The 26,747-nt window shown below is 35.4% G+C and overlaps 1 protein-coding gene, 1 long non-coding RNA gene and 2 pseudogenes across 2 annotated transcripts; 3 read left to right on the top strand and 1 right to left on the bottom strand.

The window, feature by feature from the left end:
• The first annotated feature begins 125 nt into the window (after window positions 1-125).
• Window positions 126-4,497, top strand: LOC124437680 (annotated as a pseudogene).
• On the bottom strand, window positions 4,498-6,030 carry LOC124437681 (annotated as a pseudogene).
• A 2,800-nt stretch (window positions 6,031-8,830) lies between these two features.
• LOC124435918 lies at window positions 8,831-18,470 on the top strand. The gene is made up of 11 exons (XM_046985848.1): window positions 8,831-9,380; window positions 9,500-10,072; window positions 10,173-11,310; window positions 11,467-13,245; window positions 13,654-13,891; window positions 13,957-14,119; window positions 14,928-15,091; window positions 15,628-15,673; window positions 16,024-16,166; window positions 16,332-16,495; window positions 18,350-18,470. The coding sequence occupies exons 1-11, from the start codon at window positions 8,831-8,833 to the stop codon at window positions 18,375-18,377; spliced, it is 4,986 nt and encodes a 1,661-aa protein (XP_046841804.1). The 3' UTR covers window positions 18,378-18,470.
• A 1,011-nt stretch (window positions 18,471-19,481) lies between these two features.
• On the top strand, window positions 19,482-21,759 carry LOC124437721. The gene is made up of 3 exons (XR_006945827.1): window positions 19,482-19,548; window positions 19,617-19,684; window positions 21,748-21,759. It is a non-coding gene; the product is annotated as an uncharacterized LOC124437721 (long non-coding RNA).
• Window positions 21,760-26,747: the final 4,988 nt, after the last annotated feature.

Genomic DNA, 26,747 nt, shown 5'->3' with positions numbered 1-26,747 from the left:
CTACATACATGTATGGTCTTACATGAGCCAGTTTTAAATACTCAAAGAATATTTAGGCAATCAGCGAGTAAAATATTTTTACCTTACTCTGAACAAAACAGTTTTTCTTATAGAGTCCTTAAGTGTGACGTCACGTTACCATGGAGCTAAAAAATGCAGTTCTAAACAAAATGTCTTATGCGAGCGCTTTGGACACGCTTCTTTTGTTTTGAATGTCTAAAGCTTTAATTATCCAGTGTAATCCCACAAAAGACAATAAAAAAAACAGGAATGGTTAAAGGGTCATCCAAGGGATCAACTTTTGTTTAAGAAGTGTAAAGGACGCGGGTCAAACGGGCAAAATGATTTACTGTTTTGCTCCTACATGTCGCCATCATTGAGTTCTATAATAACTGGAGGGGAAACGTCAACAAAATTAGTATAAATTATTAGCGCGCGGCCGCGTGGTCAAAAACATGGCGGATTTTGGTGGTCAAAGTCAGCGGAGAGACGCGGGCTCATGAAATAAAATTTTTGTCGCCCACCCTGATTTGACCACCACGATAGCGAGTATAGAAAATATCAAAACTATTTATTTTCCTAACATAAACACTTTTTTAAAACTTTATTTATTAAACTGCCAACTTTTGGTTTGCGGATGCTGAAATAGCGACAGAAAGGGAACATTTCTTGACTCCGGTAAGTAGCACAGTATTAGTTTTACTATTTTGTTTTTAACACGATACTTGAAGAGTGTTTCTACTACTAAGTTTTAATTTAAAGTTATTTTGGTCCAGTCTTGTTTGTTCTTCACTTAATCGCTCGCCAGACGTGGCGAAGCTGTCAATTTTTATCGAGTTTTGCATCCATCTTGTATCATGATCAAGGCATCAAGCTAAACTCTCCTGATTTGAATTGAGTTTACCTCCCAAAATGGGGCATAATTTGTTCATGTTTTTTGAAAAGATGAAGGGAAAGTTTACAACAGAGTTGTGTTGAAATTGAATGCAGTGCCATGCAAAATTAATGAGAACTATGGTATATGTTGTATAATAAAAATAACTATTAAACTGTTTGCCTGCTCAATTTGACTGACTGTATAGTGTAGACAATTATAATGGGATTGGAAAGTTGGATTTATGCAAACAATTTTAAAGTACTACTTAGCGTTTCTGTAAATGAAGTATTTATTGTTATAGTAAACAGGTTACTACTTCAAAACCAAGATAAAAGTAGTGTGTTGAACAATGTGCTAAGATTTGTTTCTACCTTGAAATTTTTGTTCAACAGTAGCTTATGATTATATCATTAATATGCATGAAAAATTAAACATATTATTGTCTCATCTCATCAAATCCATACTTGGTATGATTCCAGGTGATCCACAAATTCACATCGGATGCATTGGTTACAATGAAGTTGAATGTAGAAGAAGCAAAAATAGATGGCAAAGAAATTCTTTGTGTCTTATGAAGAATTAGTAGAAATCAATAAAAAGAATTCTTTAAACAAATTGTAAACAAATTTAAATTTGCTCATGGTCAAGCAACCTAGTCAAAGAAGCAAAGTCTGTCTTCAACATGTGACCTTTCCAATTATTTAGTTTCTTTGTACAAAATACTATTTTCGAGAAACTTGATTTGTAAGTCTTTCATTAATATTTTTTTACCAAGAGATAAAAGGAACTAATTCAAAGGCTTGATGTAAAATACAAAGATTTAACAAGTTGTTTATCATTTAATTCCCAAATGTTAGTTTGTACATATAAATAATTAGTATTGGTAGCTGTAAGTTGTTTAAGCAAAACAGAAGAGTAGTAGTGCTCGAAGGGGTTAGCATTTTGAAAAATTATATCTTGTTCATGACATATATTACACAATTCAAAAACTGTAAGTAATGCACAATAATATCTATAGAACTTGATAAATTTCTTCACCTACACTGTCAAATAACTATTTTGCCTTCATGCAGCAATAGACAGTGTTTTTGTCAGAGAAACCAATGCACTTTAGTTTCCAAGTTTGTAATTTCAATGGAAAATTAATGTAGTTCTGTTCAGTAATAGATCCAAGATTCTGCCAAGCTGTTTACAAAATACAAATTACCAAGCAACAGTGTCATGGTGTTTTGAATTTTTTCTTTTTGTAGCTCTTCTAGTTCAACATACTTTCTTTATGAGTTTTCAGTAGATTTATCAGGTAATGACAATACACTTATGATACTTATCCATGGTAAACTTTCAGTTGACTTATGTCGTAGGACTGAAGCAAACATTTTCTCGCTTCCTTAGGAGCATTTTACACAGATTTATCCATTTGAAGCAAGAAAAATAGGTGCACCAAACTGTTTACAAACAGTCAAACACACAAAAGCATGAAATAATGTATAAGTTTGACGAGATTGACAGGTCTAGTAAAGAATGCCGTTTGATTTTCACTTTTAAAAGGCTAAAATGTCATAAAATAACTTAAATGTTACATCCAAAATATGCGTTTCTCTACCGTCGATCTTCTTTATTTTGATGTGTGTCTGTACTGTGTTTTTCACGCAATGCTGAAGCATTATTTTCACATGATATGCTGTCGGTATCGTAATTGTTTTTTTCTCACTTGTTTTCGTTCATACAAACAGTATTAGAAATCAGGAGGGAGTGAATATTGAAAAAAATTTTTAAAGTGGAAGTTTTGACCACCAAAATCCGCCATTACCGCCATGTTTTTGACCACGGGGTCCAGGCCCCTTTGCCCCTCCAGGTTTTATAGAGCTCAATGGTCGCCATTCGTCGGAGGGCAACACTTGCCAGTTCTTCGCTTTTCCAAGCGCTACAAAGCAGAACGAAGAGTACAAGAGATGGATTCGACTCATAAGGTATGAACTGATATTCAAAAAGTATTCCTTAATCGCTAAGAATTTGATGAATTACGTGATTTTAAGTGAGATTTACGGACTCTATTCAGGTGAAGAGTTGACATCAGGACATGAGGAGAATCATCGAGTACTGAATTATAGAAGCTTCAGCTAGTTGTCTTTTTAACGGTCGCTTTGTATTTTCCGTAGCCAAAACTTTAAATCTGAGTGCTTCATCGTGTTTTTGGAATTTAGATACATTTAAAACCAATGTAGATCTGCTATGTAACGTGCTTGATCGATTCACGAAATGTTTCGCGTCGCTTCGCGATTTTGCCTTCGTTGGTTGTGGAACGGCTATGTTGTTGACAACAGAATCACTAAATCGGTTGTTTTTTTATTAACAGAAGAGAAGATCGAGAGCCCAGCAAGTACTCAAGAGTATGTAGCTGCCATTTTAGGAATGGCCAGAAAGCCAATGGTCCTGAAGTGTTTGAACGCTGAATCAAAGGTAGAGTCTGTTTCACAGATGATAGAATTTGCCCGAAAAAATGAACAGCCATTAGTAGCTGACACAGAAGAAAACCTGCAAACAACACAGGAGATTATCCTGGAAGCAGAGCTTGACTTTGCCAACAGGGAGCTAAAGGAACTTAACCAAACTGTCCAGTATAAGAGGAACAAGTACACTGTGTCTGCGCTTGGGGAAGATGTAATACGAATGGAGACAGGTCTTCCAACCAAAGAAGTCTTTAATATTGTTGTAAAGCATGCTCTTAGATTTAAAGATAGCGTGAACTATTTTGCTGAATGGAAGGTAGAATCTATCAATTTTGAGGATCAAATTTTCATCACTTTAATGAAACTTCGACAGAACTACACACAGCTTCACCTAGCCCAATTGTTTCATTGTAGTGTGGCCACAATTTCTAACATCGTTATAACATTCACTCATGTTTTGCATGAAATTTTGTTTGACGACCTAATGACGTCGATTTCATCCCGGAAAAACAAGATCTCTGCACCTCCTCTTTCAGGCAATTTGAATCCTGTCGGATTGTTATAGACTGCACAGATATTGAGGTTGCTGCACCGGGATTGATGAGTCAGCAAAATGCAACCTATTCATCATACAGAGGAATGAATTCCTTTAAGGTAATAGTTGGTGTTGCACCCAATGGAGTCATTACTTATGTCAGTTGGCTGTATCCAGGCTCTATTTCAGACAAGGCCATTGTGCAATAGTCTGGACTCCTTAATCACTTGACAGCTGGAGATATGATTCTGGCAGACAAGGTTTTCCTTATCCAGGATGTTGTACCACATGGTGTCTGTGTCAATATCCCACCTTTTCTTAATAATGGAACTTTCACAGAGAGTGAGGTCAAGAAAACAAAAGCCATAGCTAAAGCACGGATTCATGTGGAAAGAGCCAATGCTAGGCTGAAAGAATTCAAAATTTTAGGCTTCAATCCTACATATTTGCGCTGCTATGCTGACATTTTGTTTCAGTTATGTGCAGCACTTGTAAATTTGCAATTTCCTCTCATCAAAGAGGGATGTGAAAATATGGTTTTTTGAGTAGTCTTATGCTTGAAGACTACATTGGACAGTTTTTTAATAATTATTGTTGTTCAAACAGAAATAAAATAATTTGTAGACTGAGGCTTACTTAGAAGAAAATACAGCTGTTTGGGGGGGGGTGTCATACTAATATAACAGTAAAGGGATGATTTTACCTCCTAGGGATTACAATATTTATCCATAATTAGCAAATTACAATTCTCCTTCCACTATTCTAGGGAATATATTATCAAAATAGAATTGGGTCAAGACAGGAATGTTTGCCACCCATTCTTCATCTCTTTCTATTTTTACAATAGCTATATCCTTTGTGGTCCATACCACAAAATAACAAAACCTCCTACGTGAGAAGTACAATTCTCCCTGGATCTGGTGCCAATAAACATGGTCCTTTTTCAAGGCGTAGCCCTGTCCACTTGTACATTTTTCAAGGCAAAATGTTGCTGACTCCACTGCCTCTGCTACTGTTAGGTTCCGTTCTGTGTACGGACACTTCACCTCAAGAATAGTTCCTTCATCAATGATACCATCTGGAGATGCACCAAGAATTCCAGATGAATGAAACCAGATTCCAGTTCCTTTCACTGCCAACCCTGTTTTCAGGGTGAATGCTTTGATGGCTTCCTCTTCATTAGTTACTCCCCATTGCACTGCCTTTACCCTTGATAGGTCGTACTCTCCGAGAAGATGTTTAATAAGTGAAGGAGTGATCCTCTTTGTCTTTAGGACAGAGCCGAAGTTACTGGCTGTAAGGCGGCCCCTTCTCGCCAAAAACCAGGCCGGGTTGTCTCGCTGGCCAGCAGTTAATTCGCTAACCCTTAAAATGTCCGTTTCTTGTAATCTGGAAAGGCGAACCAAACAGTCCAGCTGCTCCTGACGCCCAGTGGCTTGAAGAAACTCGTCAGAGAAAATAATTTCTTCTATGGTTGGAAAAGGAAGCTGGTTAGCAATAGGTGGCTCAGGGCTGATTAGCCAGCAGAGCCCCATAAACCGCCCATATTCCTTCAGGTCTTCGTACAACGCGCAACGGTCAGCTTGTGTAGGCTTTCTCGACAGAGCAGAATACCTTTTAGGCGGGGGGAACATTTCTGTGACTGCTTGAGTTGAAAGCGATGTATTTCACTTTCGTTTCCGCCACTGGCATTCGACGTCGGTTCGGCTCAGATTGTGAATACCGTGAATAAAGAGGGCTGCTGCGTGACTGCATTTAAACACGCCTATTGGACATTCACACTCGGTTGATTTGATTTCATGTTCTTCATCCAAATAAATCTGCAAGATGTCAAGATTAATGGCATTTAGTTCGGCAAATAGAAACGGTTTTTCCGGCAAGATGCTACTAGTAAAAGATTGATGATGCAAACACAACTCACCGTCACTTTATAAGACTTTTTTTTCATGCTTGCATGTACTTCTCCTCGTAAAACACCCTTCTGGTAAGTAAATGCTTCAATGTGATCTGACTTAAAGTGGTTTTCCCCCTTTTTTATAGATTTTCTTTCTTCTGAGAAGAAAGAAAAAAGCGAAGCGATGGATAATGTCTCCATTTTTAATCGAATGGTCTATTGTTTAGAACTGAGATTTTTAGCACCATGGAAACGTGATGTCACCGCTTAAGGACTCTATGAGTCTTTTTATCGCAGGGATACGTCGCCGCAGGGGCGGATCTAGACCGATGCAACCGATGCGAATGCATCGGTCAAAATATTTAGATATTAAAATCTGCGAGTTTGCATTTTAATGAAATAAACAGCAAATATTATTTTCGAATTATTTAAAACGCACATTTGACAGTGATATATTGTTTAGTTAACTTATAGATTTAGCAGTTTTAAGCTAAAATTTGTTCTAGAAATAACATTTGTGTTCTCCGATAATTTTGTCGTATTCCATGACACAAATAGCGAAAGAAAAGTCGATAAAATTTAGCGAAATTTTGTCGTGAATACATAATTAGTAAGTAATTTAATAGTATTCTGCCAGCACGTCACGGTAGATGGAAGAGGCATCGCCACGTCACAGTAGATTTGCGATGCATCGGTCCCGAGTCCTTTTCCGCGTGAAATCTACTGTGACATCAGCAAAACCATTGTTTTAGGGCCTCACGTCACGGTAGATTTTGCCGCTGAGCGATGCATTTTCCATAATTTTGTGATTGTGGGCACATGGCACCGATGCATTCAACTTTGAACTTCAAAGTTGAATGCATTGTTATTTGATCACTTGATATAACTCGCAATCATCGATCGAAGTCATGGCTGTCGAGAATATCAAACACGATCTGTGTACTCTGCTTCGAGAAGAGAAGTCATTTGATATTAATGGAGTGCGTCGAACCTATGAAACGAGAGCTGCTACTTTTATTTCAAAATCCTCTCCTTGGAATCCCTTTCAAAGGGTAAAATGGGAGAGATATGTCAAGTGAAATGTTAATACCTAAGCACTTGACAGTTCATTGGCAAAGTGGAGAACTAAGAGCTTTAAAGTAAGTAAATTTACCTTTATGCTTGCATGTTTTAAATGTAAATAGTGTACTCATTTCAGACTCAGAGTGTAGTCGTGTAGATAACGACGAACAATCATCAAAAAATATACACGATGTCATATTACTTATGCAGCACTTATACTTGTATTCATATGTAATATAATACAAACTGTAATATGCAGGGTTAGGTGCGATTTTAGTTGCATTTTAGTTTATGTATTGTATGGATTACATTAAAATGTGAGTGTGAAAGATCCGTTTCTGCCCTTCGTCGAATGAAAACTTGGTTACGTAGCACAATGATCAACGAAAGGTTAAATGGATTAGCCCAAATGCATATTAATGATGATATTAAGTGTGATGTCGAAGAAGTGATTAATACCTTTGCTAGACAAAACCCAACGAGGATGCAATTTCTTGATATCCTGGAGGATAAAGAAACAGATGCTTGACGATGAGCTCCATGAGAAATTCTTAATGCTGATAAACAACCTACATTTTCTTTGAGAGTTATCTTGTTTTCAGCCGTTATTGAGAGGACGAAGACCACGTTTAAACATTGATTTTCTTAAACATTTCATCTTTGCTGTGGTTGGAAGAAGACGATCTTTCAACATTGCTTTTATAATTGTTGTCATCTTTGCTGCCGTTAGAAGAAGACCATCTTTGAACATTGCTTTCATTAAACTTTTCATCTTTTTTACCGTTGGAAGACCACCTTTGAACATTGCTTTTATCAATGCTGTTATCTAACAAAAGACGGCTCATGTTATTTTTTCGATAAAATTTACGCTTAAGATTTTTCTGTCACCTTTCCCAAATCGCTGGAAAATGCTTCTCGGATAGTGAAAATTCAAAAATTTTCTGGGGGAGCATGCCCCCAGACCCCCCTAGCGGTGGCTCGCGCCTTCGGCGCTCGCAATGCATCGGTCAGCTAAGGAGCTGGATCCGCGCCTCTACGTCGGTATAAAATTCTCATCACCAAAATGTTTCAAATTCCAAATTGGTGAAGTGTTGACTGTGTAGTAAGCAGGTCGATACAACTCATACGTAACGCATCGATTTGCTGTTTAAAATCATGATAGAACTCATGCAGATAGATTGGATTCACATAGCCAGAATAACAACCAATAACTTTAAGCTTCCAGAACAATTCAGTGAATTCACCACAAATGTCAGTCTGCTACGTGAAGATAGTTGTCTTGTATATGCCTCAAGTCCTTTTCTACGCTTCCGAACGCCTTATTTTATACAGTTCAGCCAACATTTACCTATTCTTGCCATAAAATGATTAAGTGTGCTCCAAGTTGACTGAAAATAAAATTGTTTAGCATACGCCATTTTGAAAGCATGTCCATAATTATCCACTATCATCCATTGTAACCCCTATCAACATCCTAATGTCATTGGTCAAAAATAGTCACATGTTTGATTTACTTTTGCCTTTCATTCATGTCATTTCTAGATGTCAATTTTCTTATTCGTCGAAAGTTCAATCAATAATGAAAAAATATTTATTGTCAATTTTATTATAGCAAATGAACGTGACGCCAAGAGTTTGTAAATCACATGCAATTTTTCGTCGTGGTATAGTTGTTGTATAATTTAGGATATTTCATTTATATTTTTTATTGCATGCCAGATTTTATAAGTTCGCATGCAGAGTTTTATGTATGCCAAAATTATAATTAAATTAGGGTGTATATACTTAACACTTCCTAAGTATTTTCTCTCTTAATTAATTCATGTTGTAATAGTGCACGTAAGTCACGAAATGTAAACATATAAATAGACTCAAATTTGTAATAGTCGAAGAGATTGTGTAGATTGTTCATTGCTAATAAACTCCATAAAACAAACCGAATCAGAGTGCAGATCAATTTTCTGGACGAACTCAGTGAATTCTGCGACAAGTGGTCCTTCGAGCCGGATAGTATGGAGGAGTTAGCAAGAAAGAAAAGAGTACGAGCAGGTCATCGCGGTTACCTGACGAAAGTTGTGGCGTCGGCAGCAGGCTTAGTCGACGCATTCGATGAACGAAGAAAGAATGACGCGGAACAGCAACGCGACAAAATCTTGGAGACAGTCGCTATGCTCCAAAAACTGGATGAAGACATCCTTAACTTGATTGCTGGGGACGAAGAAGCGTCAGAACTTGACATTGTCAGCGAAGTCGAGGAAGCTGGAAGAATAAGTTCTGAAGCAAAGTCGATGGCGAGGAAGCTTCGCCAAAAGATTGACGGCAATTGCGCTTCGGAAAATAGAATGAACAGTTCGTTAAGGTCTGACGGAGGAGCGTCGGTGACCAATAGAACAGTTTGCGCAAAATTGCCAAAGCTGCACGTTAAGCGGTTCAATGGAAATGTTTGCGAATGGCAGGAGTTTTGGGATTCCTTCGAAAGCGCCATTCACGGAAATGGAAGTTTGTCCGACGTTGACAAATTCAATTATCTTCGGGGACTCTTAGGCGAACCAGCGAAGTCATGTATCGCGGGATATTCTTTGACTTCGGCGAACTACAACGCTGCAATAGACGCGTTGAAGGAACGCTATGGGAAGCCAGAATCGGTCCAACGAGCGCACATGCAAAACTTTTGAACTTAGATAGAGTGAAAGATCCGAGAGATATTACGTCTCTTCGTCACTTGTGTGATAGTGTCGAAGCACATCATCGAGGTTTGGATGCATTGGGAGTGGACAGCGCTACGTATTCATCAATCGTGGTACCTTACGTTTTGAACTTGATACCGGAATCGATTCGATTGTTGATCACGAGAGGCGAAAACTTCCATCAGTGGGATATGGACGATATGTTAAGAGCGTTAAAGTGCGAAGTTGAGCTGCGAGAAGAGCATCGAGTTCAGAGAGAGCAACGAGAACGGCATGGTGATCCTGAGAAGTCGTCAAATGGAGCCAGGCGGAACGATACGAAAACAGCAAGCGCCCTCCTGACAAAATCGGGACCGGTTCGTTGCGCATTCTGCCTGGGATGTCATCGGCATGAAGAATGTGAGAAGATCAAGTCAATTGAGGAACGTAAGAATATTATTAAGAAATACGGTCGTTGTTATATTTGTTTGGAAAAGGGCCACAAGGCTCGTGACTGTGACAACAATATTAAATGTAGTATATGTAAGAAGAATCACCACAAGGCTCTGTGTGATTCGGGAAAGGAAAGTAAGCCCCAGGGAACTGTTGGACAAGGGAGGTTGGGAATGTAGATGCCAATAGTAGTAATACTCTATTTGTAAGTCCTAAGAATAGTTGTGAAAAGCAGGATGCAATGTTGCTTTGCAAACTGCACAAGCAAAACTGGTTGGTAGTAAGTCGGGACGAGTAAGGGTTTTGTTGGATTCTGGGAGTCAGAGATCATTTGTTACTGAAAGGACGGCTAAAGCGTTGGGATGTAAAGTCGTTCGTGAAGAAAATCTGAGAATAGGAACGTTTGGGAAAAGGGCTTTAGAGAACGAGTTGAGAAGGGTTGTGCGATTGGATTTGAGTTCGTTGTCGGGTGGTGAAGTCGTATCTATCGAGGCATATGTTGTACCAGAAATATCAGTAATTAGTAATCAACATTTGGAGGTGGTTCGAAATAACTTTGAACATTTGAAGGGGTTGTGGTTGTCTGATGTTTGTAAGGTAAATGAGGAATTGGAGGTAAACGTACTCGTGGGTGCGGATTACTTGTGGTCGTTGCAGAAAGGTCGTATTATGCGAGGGAAGCAGGGGGAGCCTGTGGCTATCGAGACGGTGCTTGGATGGGTAGTTTCAGGGCCGGTTGGAAGCACGGATAAGAATCAACCCGCCACTGCTCAGGTAAATTTTTGCTCCGCTAATAAAACTTGTATCAACGTAGAAAACTTTTGGGATTTAGAAAGCCTAGGAATTAAGGACAAAGTAAGTGATGTGCATGAATCGGTCATAAACGATCTTAGTTTTGACGGTACGCGTTATTCAGTGGGGTTGCCCTGGAGGGAGGGTCACGATCCTTTACCTACTAACTATGACTTAAGTCTTAAGAGAATGAAGGGACAAATCAGACGACTAGGTAAGAACCCAGAATTACTGAAGGAATATGACACTATCATTAAGGCCCAAGAAGAGTTAGGCATCATAGAGAGGGTAGGAAAAGATAGTGTGATTAATTCTCATGCCAAAATACATTACATGCCTCATCAAGCTGTCGTGCGAAAGGATGCCAAGACGACAAAGGTTAGAGTGGTTTATGACGCAAGCGCTAAAGTACTCAAGTCAAGTGTCTCTTTGAATGATTGTTTGCATATCGGACCTTCACTTAATCCACTTTTGTTTGATATTCTGCTTAGGTTCCGTGAGCAAAGAATAGCGCTAATAGCGGACATAGAGAAGGCCTTCCTAAACATTGAAGTGCACGAAAGGGATCGAGATAGCCTAAGGTTTTTGTGGGTAGATGATGTACTGCGCAACAATTTGAATCTTGTAGTTTACCGTTTTGTAGAGTCGTATTTGGGGTGAATTCGTCACCATTTTGCTTAATTCGACGTTAAGGCATCATATTAGCAAATATTTACAGTGCGATAGGGAATTTTCAGAAAAACTGCTAAAAGCTTTTACGTGGACGATCTTGCCAGCGGTGAATCTAGTACAGAGCGAGCGTATCAGCTATATCGTAAGGCCAACGAACGCATGAATGAAGGCGGATTTAAGTTACGCAAATGGCGGACTAATGATAGTGCGTTAAGATCGCAAATTGAAGAAGATGTGCGTGACGTGGAAAGTAGTTGCGTTGATGAGCAAACGTATGCGAAAACCACGCTTGCTCAAGTACAGGGTCAATTTGGTAAAGTATTAGGGTTGGAATGGGATAGCGTCGGGGACGTAATAATATTCGATTTCGAAAATTTGAGTGCGAAAGCGGAAAACACGGAACCGACGAAGAGAAATGTGTTGAGTCTGTTAGCTTGTATCTTCGATCCATTAGGGCTCTTGAGTCCTACGATTGTTAAAGCTAAAATTCTCTTTCAAGATATTTGTTACAGTGGCGTGGATTGGGACGATACATTGCCTAAAAGTGTGAAAGAGAAGTGGGAGAAGTGGTTGAGAGATCTAAAGGAGGTAAAGAGTGTTTCAATAGGCAGGTACTCGAGCGGCGTGACTGACACATCTGGCTCAGAATCAAAGCAGAGATATTTTTTGCATGGATTTGGGGATGCGTCAAAGCGAGCTTATTGTGCGGTTGTGTATCTAGTAGTTTTGAACGGTAACGATGTTCGTGTTAAGTTGATTGCCAGCAAAACAAGAGTAGCCCCGATGAAAGAACTTAGTATTCCGCGGTTAGAATTAATGGCAGCTAGAATATTGGCTCATTTAATGTCTGCAGTCAGGAAAGCGTTAGAGTCAGAGTATAATTTTGAGGGCGTTAAGTATTGGACTGATAGTATGACTGTTTTGTATTGGATAGTCAACTCAGGCAATTGGAAGCAATTTGTTCAGCATAGAGTTGACGAAATATTAAGGCTTAGTTCAAAAACAGAGTGGAGTCATTGTCCAGGTAAGGAAAACCCTGCAGATTTAGGGTCGCGAGGGGTCTTGATGACTGAGTTAAAGAACGCGGAGGTTTGGTGGTCAGGACCGTCTTGGTTGCGGGGTAGTCCAAGGCATTATCCTATGGTGAAGGAGATAGTTCCCACAGTAGACAGCAAGGTTGAAGAGAAAAGGTCATTTGTTGTTAACCTAATCATAAGTGCAAGGTCATTGTTTGGAATTGGCAATGTCATTAGCATAAGTAAATACAGCACACTTACACGGCTGTTAAGAGTTACTGCGTGGGTGAAGAGATTCGTCTATAATTTGAAACAAAAAAGACTAGGATTAGAAATTTTTACCGGACCAATAAAAGCGAGCGAAATGAATGATGGAGAATGCGAGTGGATAAAGTCAGCCCAGCTAGAGTTACGAGAGCAACCCGAGTTTAAGCAGTTAGAAAGACAGTACGGACTGATAGAAATGAACGGGATACTGCATTGTACGGGAAGATTGGGTGAATCAGATTTGGAGGCAGAAGCTAGAGAGCCGATTGTTTTGCCTAGGAGACAGTATTTCACAGAGCTAGTGATTAGGCAGTGTCATGAATCTGTTATGCATGGGGGAGTTCGGAGCACGTTGGCGCAACTGAGGTCGAAGTATTGGGTACCCAAGGGCAGACAGGAAGTTAAGAGAGTGAGCGGTGGATGTGTAGCTTGTAAACGATGGAACAGTAAGCCGTGTACACAAATAAAGCAAGCAGCGTTACCAGAGTTTAGGGTTAGGAGAGCCGCACCATTTGAAAATTCAGGCGTAGATTTTGCAGGACCTTTGTACGTAAAACAAAGGCAAGTATGAGCAAGGTGTACATTGCGCTGTTCACCTGCTGTGTGACACGCGCGGTTCACTTAGAGTTAGTGCACGATTTGAGTGCAGCGACATTTCTGCGCTGTTTAAGAAGATTTTTTGCAAGGTTTGGAACACCGAAACTTATTGTTTCTGACAACGCCAAAACATTTAAAGCCGCAAAAAAGACGTTGCGCGACTTATTTCAATGCGAAGAAGTAGATAATTGCCTTAGCGCTAAGAACATTGAGTGGCGATTTAACCTAGAGAGGGCCCCATGGTGGGAGGGTTTTCGAAAGGATGATAGGGCTAGTGAAAGTCTGTTTAAGGAAAGTTTTGGGCAATGCAAAACTTACTTTCGACGAACTGACAACTGTTCTAGCTGAAGTTGAAGCTAATTTGAATTCTAGACCCTTAACGTATGAGTACGAGGAAGTGAATAGTGAAGTACTTACTCCTGCACATTTAGTCTATGGTAGGCGCATCGTGACATTACCCGATAGCAAGGACTCAAAAATTAATGATTTAGGACAAGATTCGACTAGAACAAACACTAGGACACGATTCAAACATTTAAGTACCATACTGGAGCATTTTTGGAGCAGGTGGAAACGGGAGTATCTCACGAATCTTCGGGAATTTCATAAGGTTGGGATGGCAGACAAACAGTCGGCGATAATTAAGCCAGGGATGTGGTCATTGTGTTTGAGCAGGGTAAGAAAAGGGGGGAGTGGAAGACAGGTGTGATTCAGGAATTGATTTGTGGCAAGGATAAGGTCGTTCGTGGTGCAAGGGTTTGCGTGATGACAAACGGTCGTCGCCAGGTGTTGAATAGAGCGATTCAGCATTTATATCCAGTTGAGGTTAAAGACGAGAGTAAGGTTGAAGGGTTGTTAAGGAGGATATAGTTAGCGGATGTAAGGAGAAGACTAAGAGAAAGGCGGCTTTGGACGCCAGGTGGAAGGTTAGCGATGCTTGACTCCTGAGTGAGTCAAGGGGAGAGTGTTGTATAATTTAGGATATTTCATTTATATTTTTATTGCATGCCAGATTTTATAAGTTCCCATGCAGAGTTTTATGTGTGCCAAAATTATAATTAAATTAGGGTGTATATACTTAACACTTCCTAAGTATTTTCTCTTAATTAATTCATGTTGTAATAGTGCACGTAAGTCACGAAATGTAAACATATAAATAGACTCAAATTTGTAATAGTCGAAGAGATTGTGTAGATTGTTCATTGCTAATAAACTCCATAAAACAAACCGAATCAGAGTGCAGATCAATTTTCTGGACGAACTCAGTGAATTCTGCGACAATAGTGAACTATCTATCTCGACGTTATTTAAACCTGAACATTTTACGAAGATGGTTCGAAGTTCTCTGCAACCTCTCACCAGTTTAAAGAAGCAAAGACAAAGTGGGATCTTTAACTCAAGATCCAGGGAATGAATTGAAGTCATAGATGTACGCCCTTTTAAGCAGGTATTTTACGATTCATAAAGATATTGTATCCGGTTTTTACATAAAGCTTGAACATTAGTTGTTGTATCTCCTACCTACAAGCTCTTCAATTAAATTAAATGGTGACTTTACATTTTTAATGCACAATAGGAATCATCTCAGTTGAATCACATTTTTGCAAAGGCACAATCAATTTTTTTTCAATTATAACTGTTCACAGTCCCACCATACAATACAATCAAAGTTAAAAATAAGACGAACCCAATTAACAATATACATTTCCAGGGTTCTTTAGGCAAATGTAATACACCAAAGCCTGGGACTTTGGACTTTGTTGGAAAGGCAAAATGGAATGCATGGAACGATTTGGGTGATTTATCACAGGTGAATATTTAGTTTAAGAAAGGCTGCACTTATCTTATAATGAGCATTCAATATGTATCTAGTTTCAAACATCACCAAAGGACTGTATCTTTCAACAATTTTATTGAACACTCTCACAAGTCTTACTAAAATCTATCGTCATCAAATTATTTACAGTAAAAAAGTTGTTTTATGCAAAGTTGACAGCACACCGTTAATTAAGAACTGAGTGTGTGGGTCTTCAGGAATTTATGAGTACATATACACCTACCGGAGCATACAGCTAAAATATCTGCATGTAAATCTGTGCTTTTCAATGGTTTTAATATACATAGTTTCTCTCCAAGCATGCAATCTGAATTATATCCCCTATTTGTATTTACAAAGAATTCCTTAACATTTAGGTGAGTAAAATTTTGTACTTAACATTCTTAGTATTGGTGATGCAGGAAAAAAATGCAAATGTTACCATTGATTCTCTATCAAATACCTAAGGCCTTTTGAAAAAAACTTCTATTGCATGTAATGAATACTTTTAAATTGAACATTTCTTTTAGGTAGATGCACAAAAACAGTATATAGCACTTGTGGAGACTTTACTAGGTGATTTTAACTTTGCTGTGTATTATAAACACAAAGCTTTTCTGCAAAATATTCTGTATAAACATCATTTCCCTGTTGTGTACATGTCCTTCTCAACATTGAACTATAGAACAGATTTTTGACTAACAATGTTTTAACATTACAGGAGTATGTTTGTTATATGTCTACAGTTATTAAAATTTAATAATGTTGAAAAGTTTTGACGTGCAAGTGAAACACCTTAGTCATTCATTAAGGAGATGAAATATCTTTGAACTCAATCTCTTACACTTTTGGGCTGTTTAGTCCAAAACAGTTATTGCAAATTAGTTATTGCAAATTTATTCAATATTTCTTAAATGTAACTTCAGGACAAGAACCCAAGATTAACAGCCAACCCAACAAAGACATTAATACATCAAATGAGTTTGAAAATATTCTTGTCTCTCCTGATGGCGGTTTGAGGACAATCACAATGAACAGGCCTGATAAATACAATGCTTTGACCCCAAAGGTTTGTTGTTAACTACTAGAAAATCATGCTCCAACAATAGACCACCTCTTCTAACCATAACCAGCCATTTATTCAATGGTTTATCTCGAACAATTGCCAGTCATACCCATTCAATAGACTACCTCTTCTAACCGTGACCAGCCATTTATTCAATGGTTTATCAAGATTTTCTTCGACATTTCCACCAGCTGCTGGTTCAGTTCATTAAAAGTTCCGTTTATTCAAAACCATTTGAAATATGCAACAAAGGACAAACACTCTGCAGCAAGTGGCCTGCATCTCGCAAGAAGCCGCAAGTCTCTCATCAATTTTCATTCAATTGCTTCAAGGTAGTACAATCATTGCGATTATTTAAGCCTCAATACATAGGTTTATGGAGTTATAATATATATTTTAAAAGAAGAAATTCTCGTTGTAGTTTTGTGAACGCCACAAACGAAGAATAATGTTTACGAAGTTGAAAGCCACATGTTGTATGTACTTTGCTCGTTATCACTTATTTATTAGCGGAAAGCTAAGCTGTTATGAATAGCGCAACTTACAAGATGCTTTATAATAACGAGAAAAATATAAATTTTGGAACTGAAACTGAATGCGATTTTGAGAAAGGTGTGAAGATGTTTATAGATAGTCACAAAGATTTCATGCGGTTTTCATGGCTTACGAACATAATCTAAAACTGCTTGCCGTTCGCACACCTTTTTTTTAAAAAGAATGTTGAGCAGTAAAAGAAAATTTATGGTTTACTGATTGAGAAAGAAGATCTGTAAGGCTACTAATAACTTGCGGTTTCTCTTGCATAAATAGGAATGAACAACTACAATTTTAAAAGTATAGTTTTTCACAGACGGTTTTTTTATTGTGAAATATTCTGTCTTATGCGAAAAGTTGTCCATTTACAACAAAATTCGAGGTAAAAGAGATTAACCACATATCAATGCCTTATAAAAAGTCAACTTGGAAGATTAGAGAAAGCTGTTAAGGCATGGCACGGACCGAAAATTTTAAATTTTTCTTATGAATTTAAACTAGTGTAATGAGTATGAATGAATTTGATTGGTTTTGCAATAAATCTAAATTGACGTTGCAGTTTTGCAGCAACCCCATGGTGGCTGATTCTTTTGTCTATATTACACGTGTTTTATAATAAAGTGATAAGTGTCGTTGTCTCTACAGTTCGCATCATATCTATGTAAATTAAAGTAAATTTGGACTGTGAGATAATGACTTCCCACATGTCTCATTTTGCTTGCTTTGAACATAACACTTTTTATAATTAGTTTGATGAAGCAGCCATTGGCAATGAACTTTTAACATGCAATTGGTATAGAAGAAAGCGATCCGTTTTCAAACTGTGAATTTGTTAGTTTATGGAAACTATTGGTGGTTTTCATGTACGTCATGCTGATGGACTCCTTACAAAATAATATCATTGGATCCCTTTGCTATTAGGCGACATGGTGGATGCCCTTTCTTTGTTTGTTATTCCCTTAAGACACACATGAAAACCAAGAATTGCTGTTTTCAAAATTATAATTAATGTTTGCTTGATGAGATGAAGACAAGAAAGAGTGACTCGCAGCTTTGGCAGAAAAACGTGTAAAGTAAATTTGGAATGTGAGATATATTGACGTCAGACATTTCTCGTTTTGCTTCCTTTGCAACATTACTCCTTTTACATTTAGGCAATGTCAAAATTCGTTCGTTGAAGTTTGGTGAAGAAGCCATTATCAATGAAATTGAAAGCGATGTAGTAAGTTTATATTATGTTTCTATATCTTTAGATGATTCTTGGCTCGATGTTTTTCTTCAATCATATTTAGCAGATATAATCACCAACAACTTGATTTTCACGTTTGCTAGCGTCAGGAACACGTCCAAAAAGATATTGTGGTAAAAGTCATCTCAGAAAAATCTATTGTATTTAATTATTGGTGGAAGATTTTCTTCGACATTTCCACCAGCTGCTGGTTCAGTACATTAAAAGTTCCGTTTATTCAAAACCATTTGAAATATGCAACAAAGGACAAATACTTGCAGCAAGGGGGCATCTCGCAGCCGCAAGTCTCTCTCTTTTCATTCAATTGCTTCAAGGTACAACAATCATTGCGATTATTTAAGACTCAATAAATAGATTTATGGAGTAATAATATGTACTTTAAAAGAAGAAATTCTCGTTGTAGTTTTGTCAACGCCACAAACGAAGAATAAGGTTTACGAAGCTGAAAGCCACATGTTGTATGTACTTTGCTCATTATCACTTATTTATTAGCGGAAAGCTAAGCTGTTATGAATAGAGCAACTTACAAAATGCTTTATAATTACGAGAAAAATATAAATTTTGGAACTGAAACTGAATGTGATTTTGAGAAACGTGTGAAGATGTTTATAGATAGTCACAAAAATTTCATGCGGTTTTCATGGCTTACGAACATAATCTAAAACTGCTTGCTGTTTGCACACCTTTTTTTTAAAAAAATTTTGAGCAGTAAAAGAAAATTTATGGTTTACTGATTGAGAAAGAAGATCTGTAAGGCTACTAATAACTTGCGGTTTCTCTTGCATAAATAAGAATGAACAACTACAATTTTAAAAGTATAGTTTTTCACAGACGGTTTTTTTATTGTGAAATATTCTGTCTTATGCGAAAAGTTGTCCATCTACAACAAAATTCGAGGTAAAAGAGATTAACCACATATCAATGCCTTATAAAAAGTCAACTTGGAAGATTAGAGAAAGCTGTTAAGGCATGGCACGGATCGAAAATTTTCAATTTTCTTATGAATTTAAACTAGTGTAATGAGTATGAAAGAATTTGATTGGTTTTGCAATAAACTTAAATTGACGTTGCAGTTTTGCAGCAACCCCATGGTGGCTGATTCTTTTGTCTATATTAGACACATGTCTTATGATAAAGTGATAAGTGTCGTTGTCTCTACAGTTCGCATCATATCTATGTAAATTAAAGTAAATTGGACTGTGAGATAATGACTTCCCACATGTCTCATTTTGCTTGCTTTGAACATAACACTTTTTATAATTAGTTTGATGAAGCAGCCATTGGCAATGAACTTTTAACATGCAATTGGTATAGAAGAAAGCGATCCGTTTTCAAACTGTGAATTTGTTAGTTTATGGAAACTATTGGTGGTTTTCATGTACGTCATGCTGATGGACTCCTTACAAAATAATATCATTGGATTCCCTTTGCTATTAGGCAACATGGTGGATGCCCTTTCTTTGTTTGTTATTCCCCTAAGACACACATGAAAACCAAGAATTGCTGTTTTCAAAATTATAATTAATGTTTGCTTGATGAGATGAAGACAAGAAAAAGCGACTCGCAGCTTTGGCAGAAAAACGTGTAAAGTAAATTTGGAATGTGAGATATATTGACGTAGGACATTTCTCGTTTTGCTTCCTTTGCAACATTACTCCTTTTACATTTAGGCAATGTCAAAATTCGTTCGTTGAAGTTTGGTGAAGAAGCCATTATCAATGAAATTGAAAGCGATGTAGTAAGTTTATATTATGTTTCTATATCTTTAGATGATTCTTGGCTCGATGTTTTTCTTCAATCATATTTAGCAGATATAATCACCAACAACTTGATTTTCACGTTTACTAGCGTCAGGAACACATCTAAAAAGATATTGTGATAAAAGTCATCTCATAAAAATCTATTGTATTTAATTATTGGTACTATAGTTTTTGAGTGGGACATAAACTATAGTTTTTGAGTGTGAGGTGCATGAAATATAGTGTTTGCAAGCTAATTGTGTGAATTATAGTGCTTATGAGTTAGGTGCAGGAAGTTATAGTGTTAGTGATTTAGGTGGATTCATTATAATATTTGTGATTTAGGGGCATAGACTATAACAGTCAGGAGTTATGTTCATGAACTCTAATCTTATGGTGTTAAGTGCAGGAACTGTAGTCTTTTGGAGTCAATGTAATATAATATGAAAGAGATGCATGAGATTTCATAATAAATTAAATTTGCTGATGCATTGTTACTTTGCATATCATTATTTCATATTTTGTCATATTGCAGATCCCACATGGATGGAGTTGTGAAAGTCCCTTTACCACCTCTCTCATTCACTTCAATTACTCTTACTAGTTTTTCCTTGCTCGTGTGTCATGGTGATTCATAGCCAAGAATGTTTATTTGTAGTTTGGTTTCTTTGTGCATGTCAGTTGTTTGTTCATATAATGATGATGGGCCCCATTATTATATGAGCCCACCTGAAGGTGGTCAACTGATACTCCCAGAAGATCAACTCTGCACTAAACATTCTTTATGTGATGATATAACTGGGGTATTGAAGTGGTCCCTTTCCCTTTGCTTGAAGTTGCGTATATAAAGGAATGAAGTAGCTACAAACGAAGATATAAAAAGTTTGGTTATAGCCGACATCATCAATAGAAAAGGTTTTGTGATAAATGATGATATGCCTCTTGCTTTATGTTTATTGTTCTTGTGAAAATATCAATTGTTTTTAATGATGGTACTGATTTTAGGTTTGTTCATTGAATGGCACATTTATGCCGTTAAATGCATACAGGTGCAGATTATTCAGATTGTGGTGTAGACCTGCAATAAATACGACCTACAACTGCTTGTCACGTGTCCTAAACCTTTGATCGCTGCGGTAAACGGTCCAGCAGCTGGATTTGGTCTTTCCCTTCTCGCAATGTGTGATATAGTCTTTGCTTCAGAAAAGGTAATTGTATTGAGTTTATAAAATTACTCATTTTAGCTGGTCTGACTTCATCTGTGTTTTCAACAGTTTAATATCAGAGTTATATTTAATTTGGAAAATAGTGATTGTCTCAAAACGTCACTAACATTTAAGTCATTTTTGAGAGTTTTGTGGAAAAAAGAAAGGAATTGATATAATTTTAAAAATAGCCAAACTTTCTTGAATATCATATGTCAAACATTTATTAAGTCGTTTTTGATTGGTCAATTTACTTCGCCATTGAATGCAATAAACACGTCAATAATACATTCAGACGAAAATCCCCAAAGTGAAAAAATTTATGTGGTAGCGTGGCGATATTAAACCTCGACGGGTTCAGTTTCCTTTACCCCCATATTTCCGTCTTTACCCACACCCCTTAATATAATTGAGTACTTTGTTCACCCTCTAGTGACTCCTCAGTACAACATTACGTAATTTTTATTTCAGTTGACATATTCGTCGTGTTTTTTTAAAGGCAACTTTTCAAACGAAGTTTCTGGAGTGGCATCATCCTCCAGTTGGATGTTGCTCTCTAACTTTACCTCATTTATGCCATGTTATGTATTTGAGTTGTAACACGCCTATTGATCACTTTATATAAACATTAAACCTAGAGGATGTGTTATGGTCTGAGGTGTTAAAAATTAACTGTGAGATTGGAAAGTAATTAAAACTACGAATAGCTTTATCTAAGCTCCCCAAAATGCTTTACTACCTATCCCTACCCCCCGTCTTCAAAAAAAGTGTTTCGTGAAACATTATTTATTTATGAAAGAACCGAGATGCTTTAAAAAATTTTCAATTTGTCTTATGGTGAATTTATTTTAGATCAGGCAATGTCTGTTATTCTATGAAGCACGAAACTCGACTGCGACATGGCAAAAGAAAGCGGAATTGTCGCAGAAATTTTATCTTTCAAACATTTCGAGTAGGAACTCAATTCACGTTTGGCAAGATTTTCACTAGATTCTAGACAGGTTTGTCTGTCTATTTTTACGAGGGAGAGAGATTGGGCACTATTAGAAAGCAGAAGAAGAGAGGGTGGCGGAGCTTAGCAACTAGAGGGAGAGGAACTGGACACGGGGCCTTTCAAAATGCAATAAATTTCTATTGTTGTTCAGATGATGAAAACATTTACAGTTTCAAACTTTTAAAAAATCAAATAAAAAAAATGTGGAAAATGTGTTCAAATGCATAAATTATAGTGTTTTGATGAAAATTTTGAAATACGATAAATTTCATTTTCAAGGGGGGTGGAATTACTATTTTGTAAAAGTTTATTTTGTTTGGAAAATGTGTTCAAATGCATGAATTATAGTGTTTTGATGAAAATTTTAAATATGATAAAATTCATTTCAGGTGGTAATATTTATTTTGTAATAGTTATTTTTGATGTGTCTTAAAATAAATTCTATAAAAGTTCAAAATGTTTTAATAACAATAAATCATGAATTGTGCACAATTTTACGAAAAATGTAAGACTAGGATTTTTTTTTGAAATTGCTCGGTATTTTCGTCAAAGTTGTTTTTGGTTTGGAAAATCTGTTCAAATGCATAAATTATAGTGTTTTGATGAAAATTTTGAAATATGATAAATTTCATTATCAGGGGGGGTGGAATTCCCATCTTCGTAAAAGTTTTTTTTTGGTGGAAAATCTGTTCAAATGTATGAATTATAGTCTTTTGATGAAAATTTTGAAATATTAAAAAATTCGTTTTCAGGTGGGTGGAATTACTATTCTTGTAAAAGGGCTTTTTGATGTGGAAATGTCTTCAAATTCATGAATTGTAGTCTTTTGATAAAAATTATAAAATACAATAAATTTCATTTTCAAGGGGGGTGGAATTCGTATTTTTGTAAAAGTTTTTCTGTAGTGGAAAATCTGTTCAAATGTATGTATTATGGTCTTTTAATGAAAATATGAAATTATGAAAATTTCATTTTTCGGAGGAGAGGTGGACTCGATTTTTATGTAAAAGTTCTTTTTGATGTGGAAAATGAGTTCAAATACATCAATAATAGTCTTTTGATGAAAATTTTAAAATATGATAAAATTCTTTTTCAGGGGTGGAATTCTTATTTTGTAACAGTTCTTTTTGTTGTGGAAAATCTGTTTAAATGCATAAATTATAGTGTTTTCATGAAAATTTTGAAACATGATAAAATTTATTTTCAGGGGGGTGGAATTCCTATTTTTGTAAAAATTCTTTTTGGCTTGGAAAATGTGTTCAAATGCATCAATTATTGTCTTTGAATGAAAATTTTGAAATATGATGAAATTCGTTTTCAGGGAGGTGGAATTCCTATTTTTGTAAAAGTATTTTTTGCTTTGGAAAATGTGTTCAAATGCATAAATTATAGGTTTTTTATGAGAATTTTGAAATATGATACATTTTATTTTCAGGGGGGGGGGTGGAATTCCCATTTTTGTAAAAGTTCTTTTTCTTGTGGAAAATGTGTTAAAATGCATGAATTATACTGTTTTCATGAAAATTTTCAAATATGATAAAATTCATTTTCAGCGGGGGGGAATTATAATTTATGTAATTGTTCTTTTGATGTGTCTTAAAAAATATCTATAAAATTTCAAAATATTTTAATAACAATAAATTATGAATTGTGCAAAATTTTACGAAAAATGTAAGACTAGAATCTTTTCTGAAATTGCTCGGTTTTAATAAATTTACAATAAAAAGGATAAAAAATTTAAAAAGTAGCATTTTATTATAAAAATTTAATTGTTTTTAAAATAAGTGATATTATTACAAAATAATCTAATAACGTTAAAATAATGATTTTTTAACAACTTTAACAAAAAAATTGGATTACATTTTTTATTTAGAATTAATTGTCTTAATAAAATTGAAGACAAAAACTTAAAAAATTTGGGGTTTTATTACAAAACATATTATCTTAAAAAATGCCTAAAAAAGTTCAAAATATTCTAATAACATTAAAATCCTGAATTGTGCACAATTTTACGAAAAATGTAAGACAAAACTTTTTTTGAAATTCCTCGGTTTTAATAAATTTACAATAAAAGGGATGAAAAAGTTTAAAAACTGGCATTTTATAATAAAAAGTCTGTTCTGTTAAAAATACCTATATTATTACAAACTAATTTAATAACGTTAAGACAATGATTTTTGAACAAATTTAACAAAAAAATTGGATAAACATTTTTTAATTTAGAGTGAATCGCCTTAATAAAATTAGAAAAGTAAATAAAAAAATTGCGGCTTTTATGAAAAAAAAACTTAGTTTCTTCAAAAATACATATAAAAGTTCATAATATTCTAATAAAATTAAAATCATTAATTGTGCACAATTTTACGAAAAATGTAAGACTAGAAATCGTTTCTTTGAAATTGTTTAGTTTTAATAAAATTTCAATAAAAAGGTTGAAAAATTTTTAAAAGTAGCATTTTATTATAAAAACTCGGTTCTTTTTAAGATAAGTTATACTATTGCAGAATAATCTAATAACGTTAAAATAATGATTCTTTTAACAACTTTAACGAAGAAATTGGATTAATATTTTTTATTTAGAATTAATTGCCTTAATAAAATATAAAAGACAAAACATAAAAAAATTTAGACTAACTTTTCATGATTTTATTGTTATTAGAATATTATGAACTTTTATAGGTATTTTTTAAGACACTAATTTTTTTTAAAAAAAGCCACAATTTTTTAAGTTTATGTCTTCATATTTATTAAGGCAACCAAATTTAAATAAAAAATGTTAATCAATTTTGTTAAAGTTGTTCAAAAATCATTATTTTAAGGTTATTAGATTATTTTGTAATAATATCATTTATTTTAAAAACAACAGAGGTTTTATAATAAAATGCTAGTTTTAAAACTTTTTCAACCTTTTTATTGTAAATTTATTAAACCAAGCAATTTCCAAGAGAATTCTACTCTTACTTTTTTCGGAGATTAGACCAATAACCAGAACAAGCCGACAATTTCAAATAATACAAAATAAAACAAATACCGAAGAGGGACATCTCGTTTTCTTGAAATTCAAGATATTACAAGAGTTTGAAACAAACGATAGTGTAGTATTTTGTCTTTATTCAGACTTATGGTTTACAATGCAGGCTGCGAAACGTATATATATTTACAAGTGGAAATGACAGTTATGTAATTAGAGAGCTATAAGACTAAACAATGAGGCCATATACTTACATTAAAATAGAGATAGTTTCTTACAAGCTTTAAGACCACTATTAAGTTGTGGCATATTGCATTTTATCAAAAGTGCTTCTAAGATGAGAAGTTGATTAGGATTATTATTTTTACTACGATATAAGATTTTGGTGTTACTTAGAAACAAATTGCAAGGATTAAATGGCACGCGTGTGATATCGGGGTCGGAATCAACGTCAGGAAGTGAAAAAAGGCGTGAGATGTAGTTGGCGTCTGGACAAATGAGTAAATGTTGTGAGATAGCACTAGAATTATTGTAATTAGTGGCATGTAGGGTTAGTCTTGTGTGTAGGTTTCGTTCAGTTTTGCCTATGTATGTATGAAATTTTACAAAAATCGGGATTCCACCCTGTTGCGTCTCTTGACATGATGGAGGATAATAAAAGCGATTCAATATAACAACAGTTTAATATACGCCATGTTACAGAGTAGTGGTAGAAGAGAAGCACATGGAATAATTAATTAGTATTTACATGATAGTTCAGGAAGTTTGAGATCAGGAAGTTTGATATTAGTATTTACATGGATAGTTCAGGAAGTTTGAGACTCCAACACACCCCCCTGAAAATGAGTTTTATTATATTTCCATATTTTCATTAAAAGACTGTAATTCATGCACTTGATTACACTTTGCACATCGAAAAGAACTTTTGCAAAAAACAGGAGTCCACCCCCGCTGAAAATGAATTTTTTCAAAGTTTCATAACATCATCAAAAGACTATAATCATTTGAACACATACCACTTGAACATTACTGTGTTCACGACATTTGAACACATACATTTGAACATTACTATTACAAAAGTATATAGTCATTTCAATACATACATTTTAACACATTTTCTACAACAAAAAGTACTTTTACAAAAATAGGGATTACACCCCCCTGAAAGTGAATTTTATCATATTTCCATATTTTCATCAAAAGACTATAATTTACGTATTTGAACACATTTTCCACAACAAAAAGAACTTTTACAAAAAAATATAGGCCACACCCCCTGAATATGAATTTTATTATATTTTCATATCTTCACCAAAAGACTATTATGATTAATGCATTCGACCACATTTTCCACAACAAAAAGGGCATTTACAAATAAATCGAGTCCACCCCCCTGATAATGAATTTCACGATATTTTTGTATTTTCATCAAAAGACTATAATTTATGCATTTGAACACATTTTCCACATCAAAAAGAACTTTTACAAAAAAATCGAGTCACCCATCATGAAAATAAATTTTATCAAAGTTTCATAATATCAACAAAAGACTATAATTCGTGCATTTGAACACATTTTACACATGAAAAAGAATTTTTGCAAAAAATTATAGGCCACCCCCCCTGAGAATGAATTTTATCATATTATCATATTTTCACCAAAAGACTATAATTAATGCATTTTAACACATTTTCCACATCAAAAAGATTTTTTACAAACAAATCGAGTGTACCCCCTCATGAAAATGAATTTTGTCAAAGTTTCATACTATCATCAAAACACTATAATTCATGCATTTGAACACATTTCCCACATCAAGAAGAACTTTTACAAAAATAGGGATTCCACCCCCCTGAAAATGAATTTTGTCATATTTCCATATTTTAATCAAA

Source organism: Xenia sp. Carnegie-2017, unplaced genomic scaffold (assembly GCF_021976095.1).
Source record: "Xenia sp. Carnegie-2017 unplaced genomic scaffold, XeniaSp_v1 HiC_scaffold_16, whole genome shotgun sequence".
Classification (NCBI taxonomy): domain Eukaryota; kingdom Metazoa; phylum Cnidaria; class Anthozoa; order Malacalcyonacea; family Xeniidae; genus Xenia; species Xenia sp. Carnegie-2017.
Note: the sequence above shows the minus strand (reverse complement) of the source record. Positions and strands in the feature narration are given on the sequence as shown.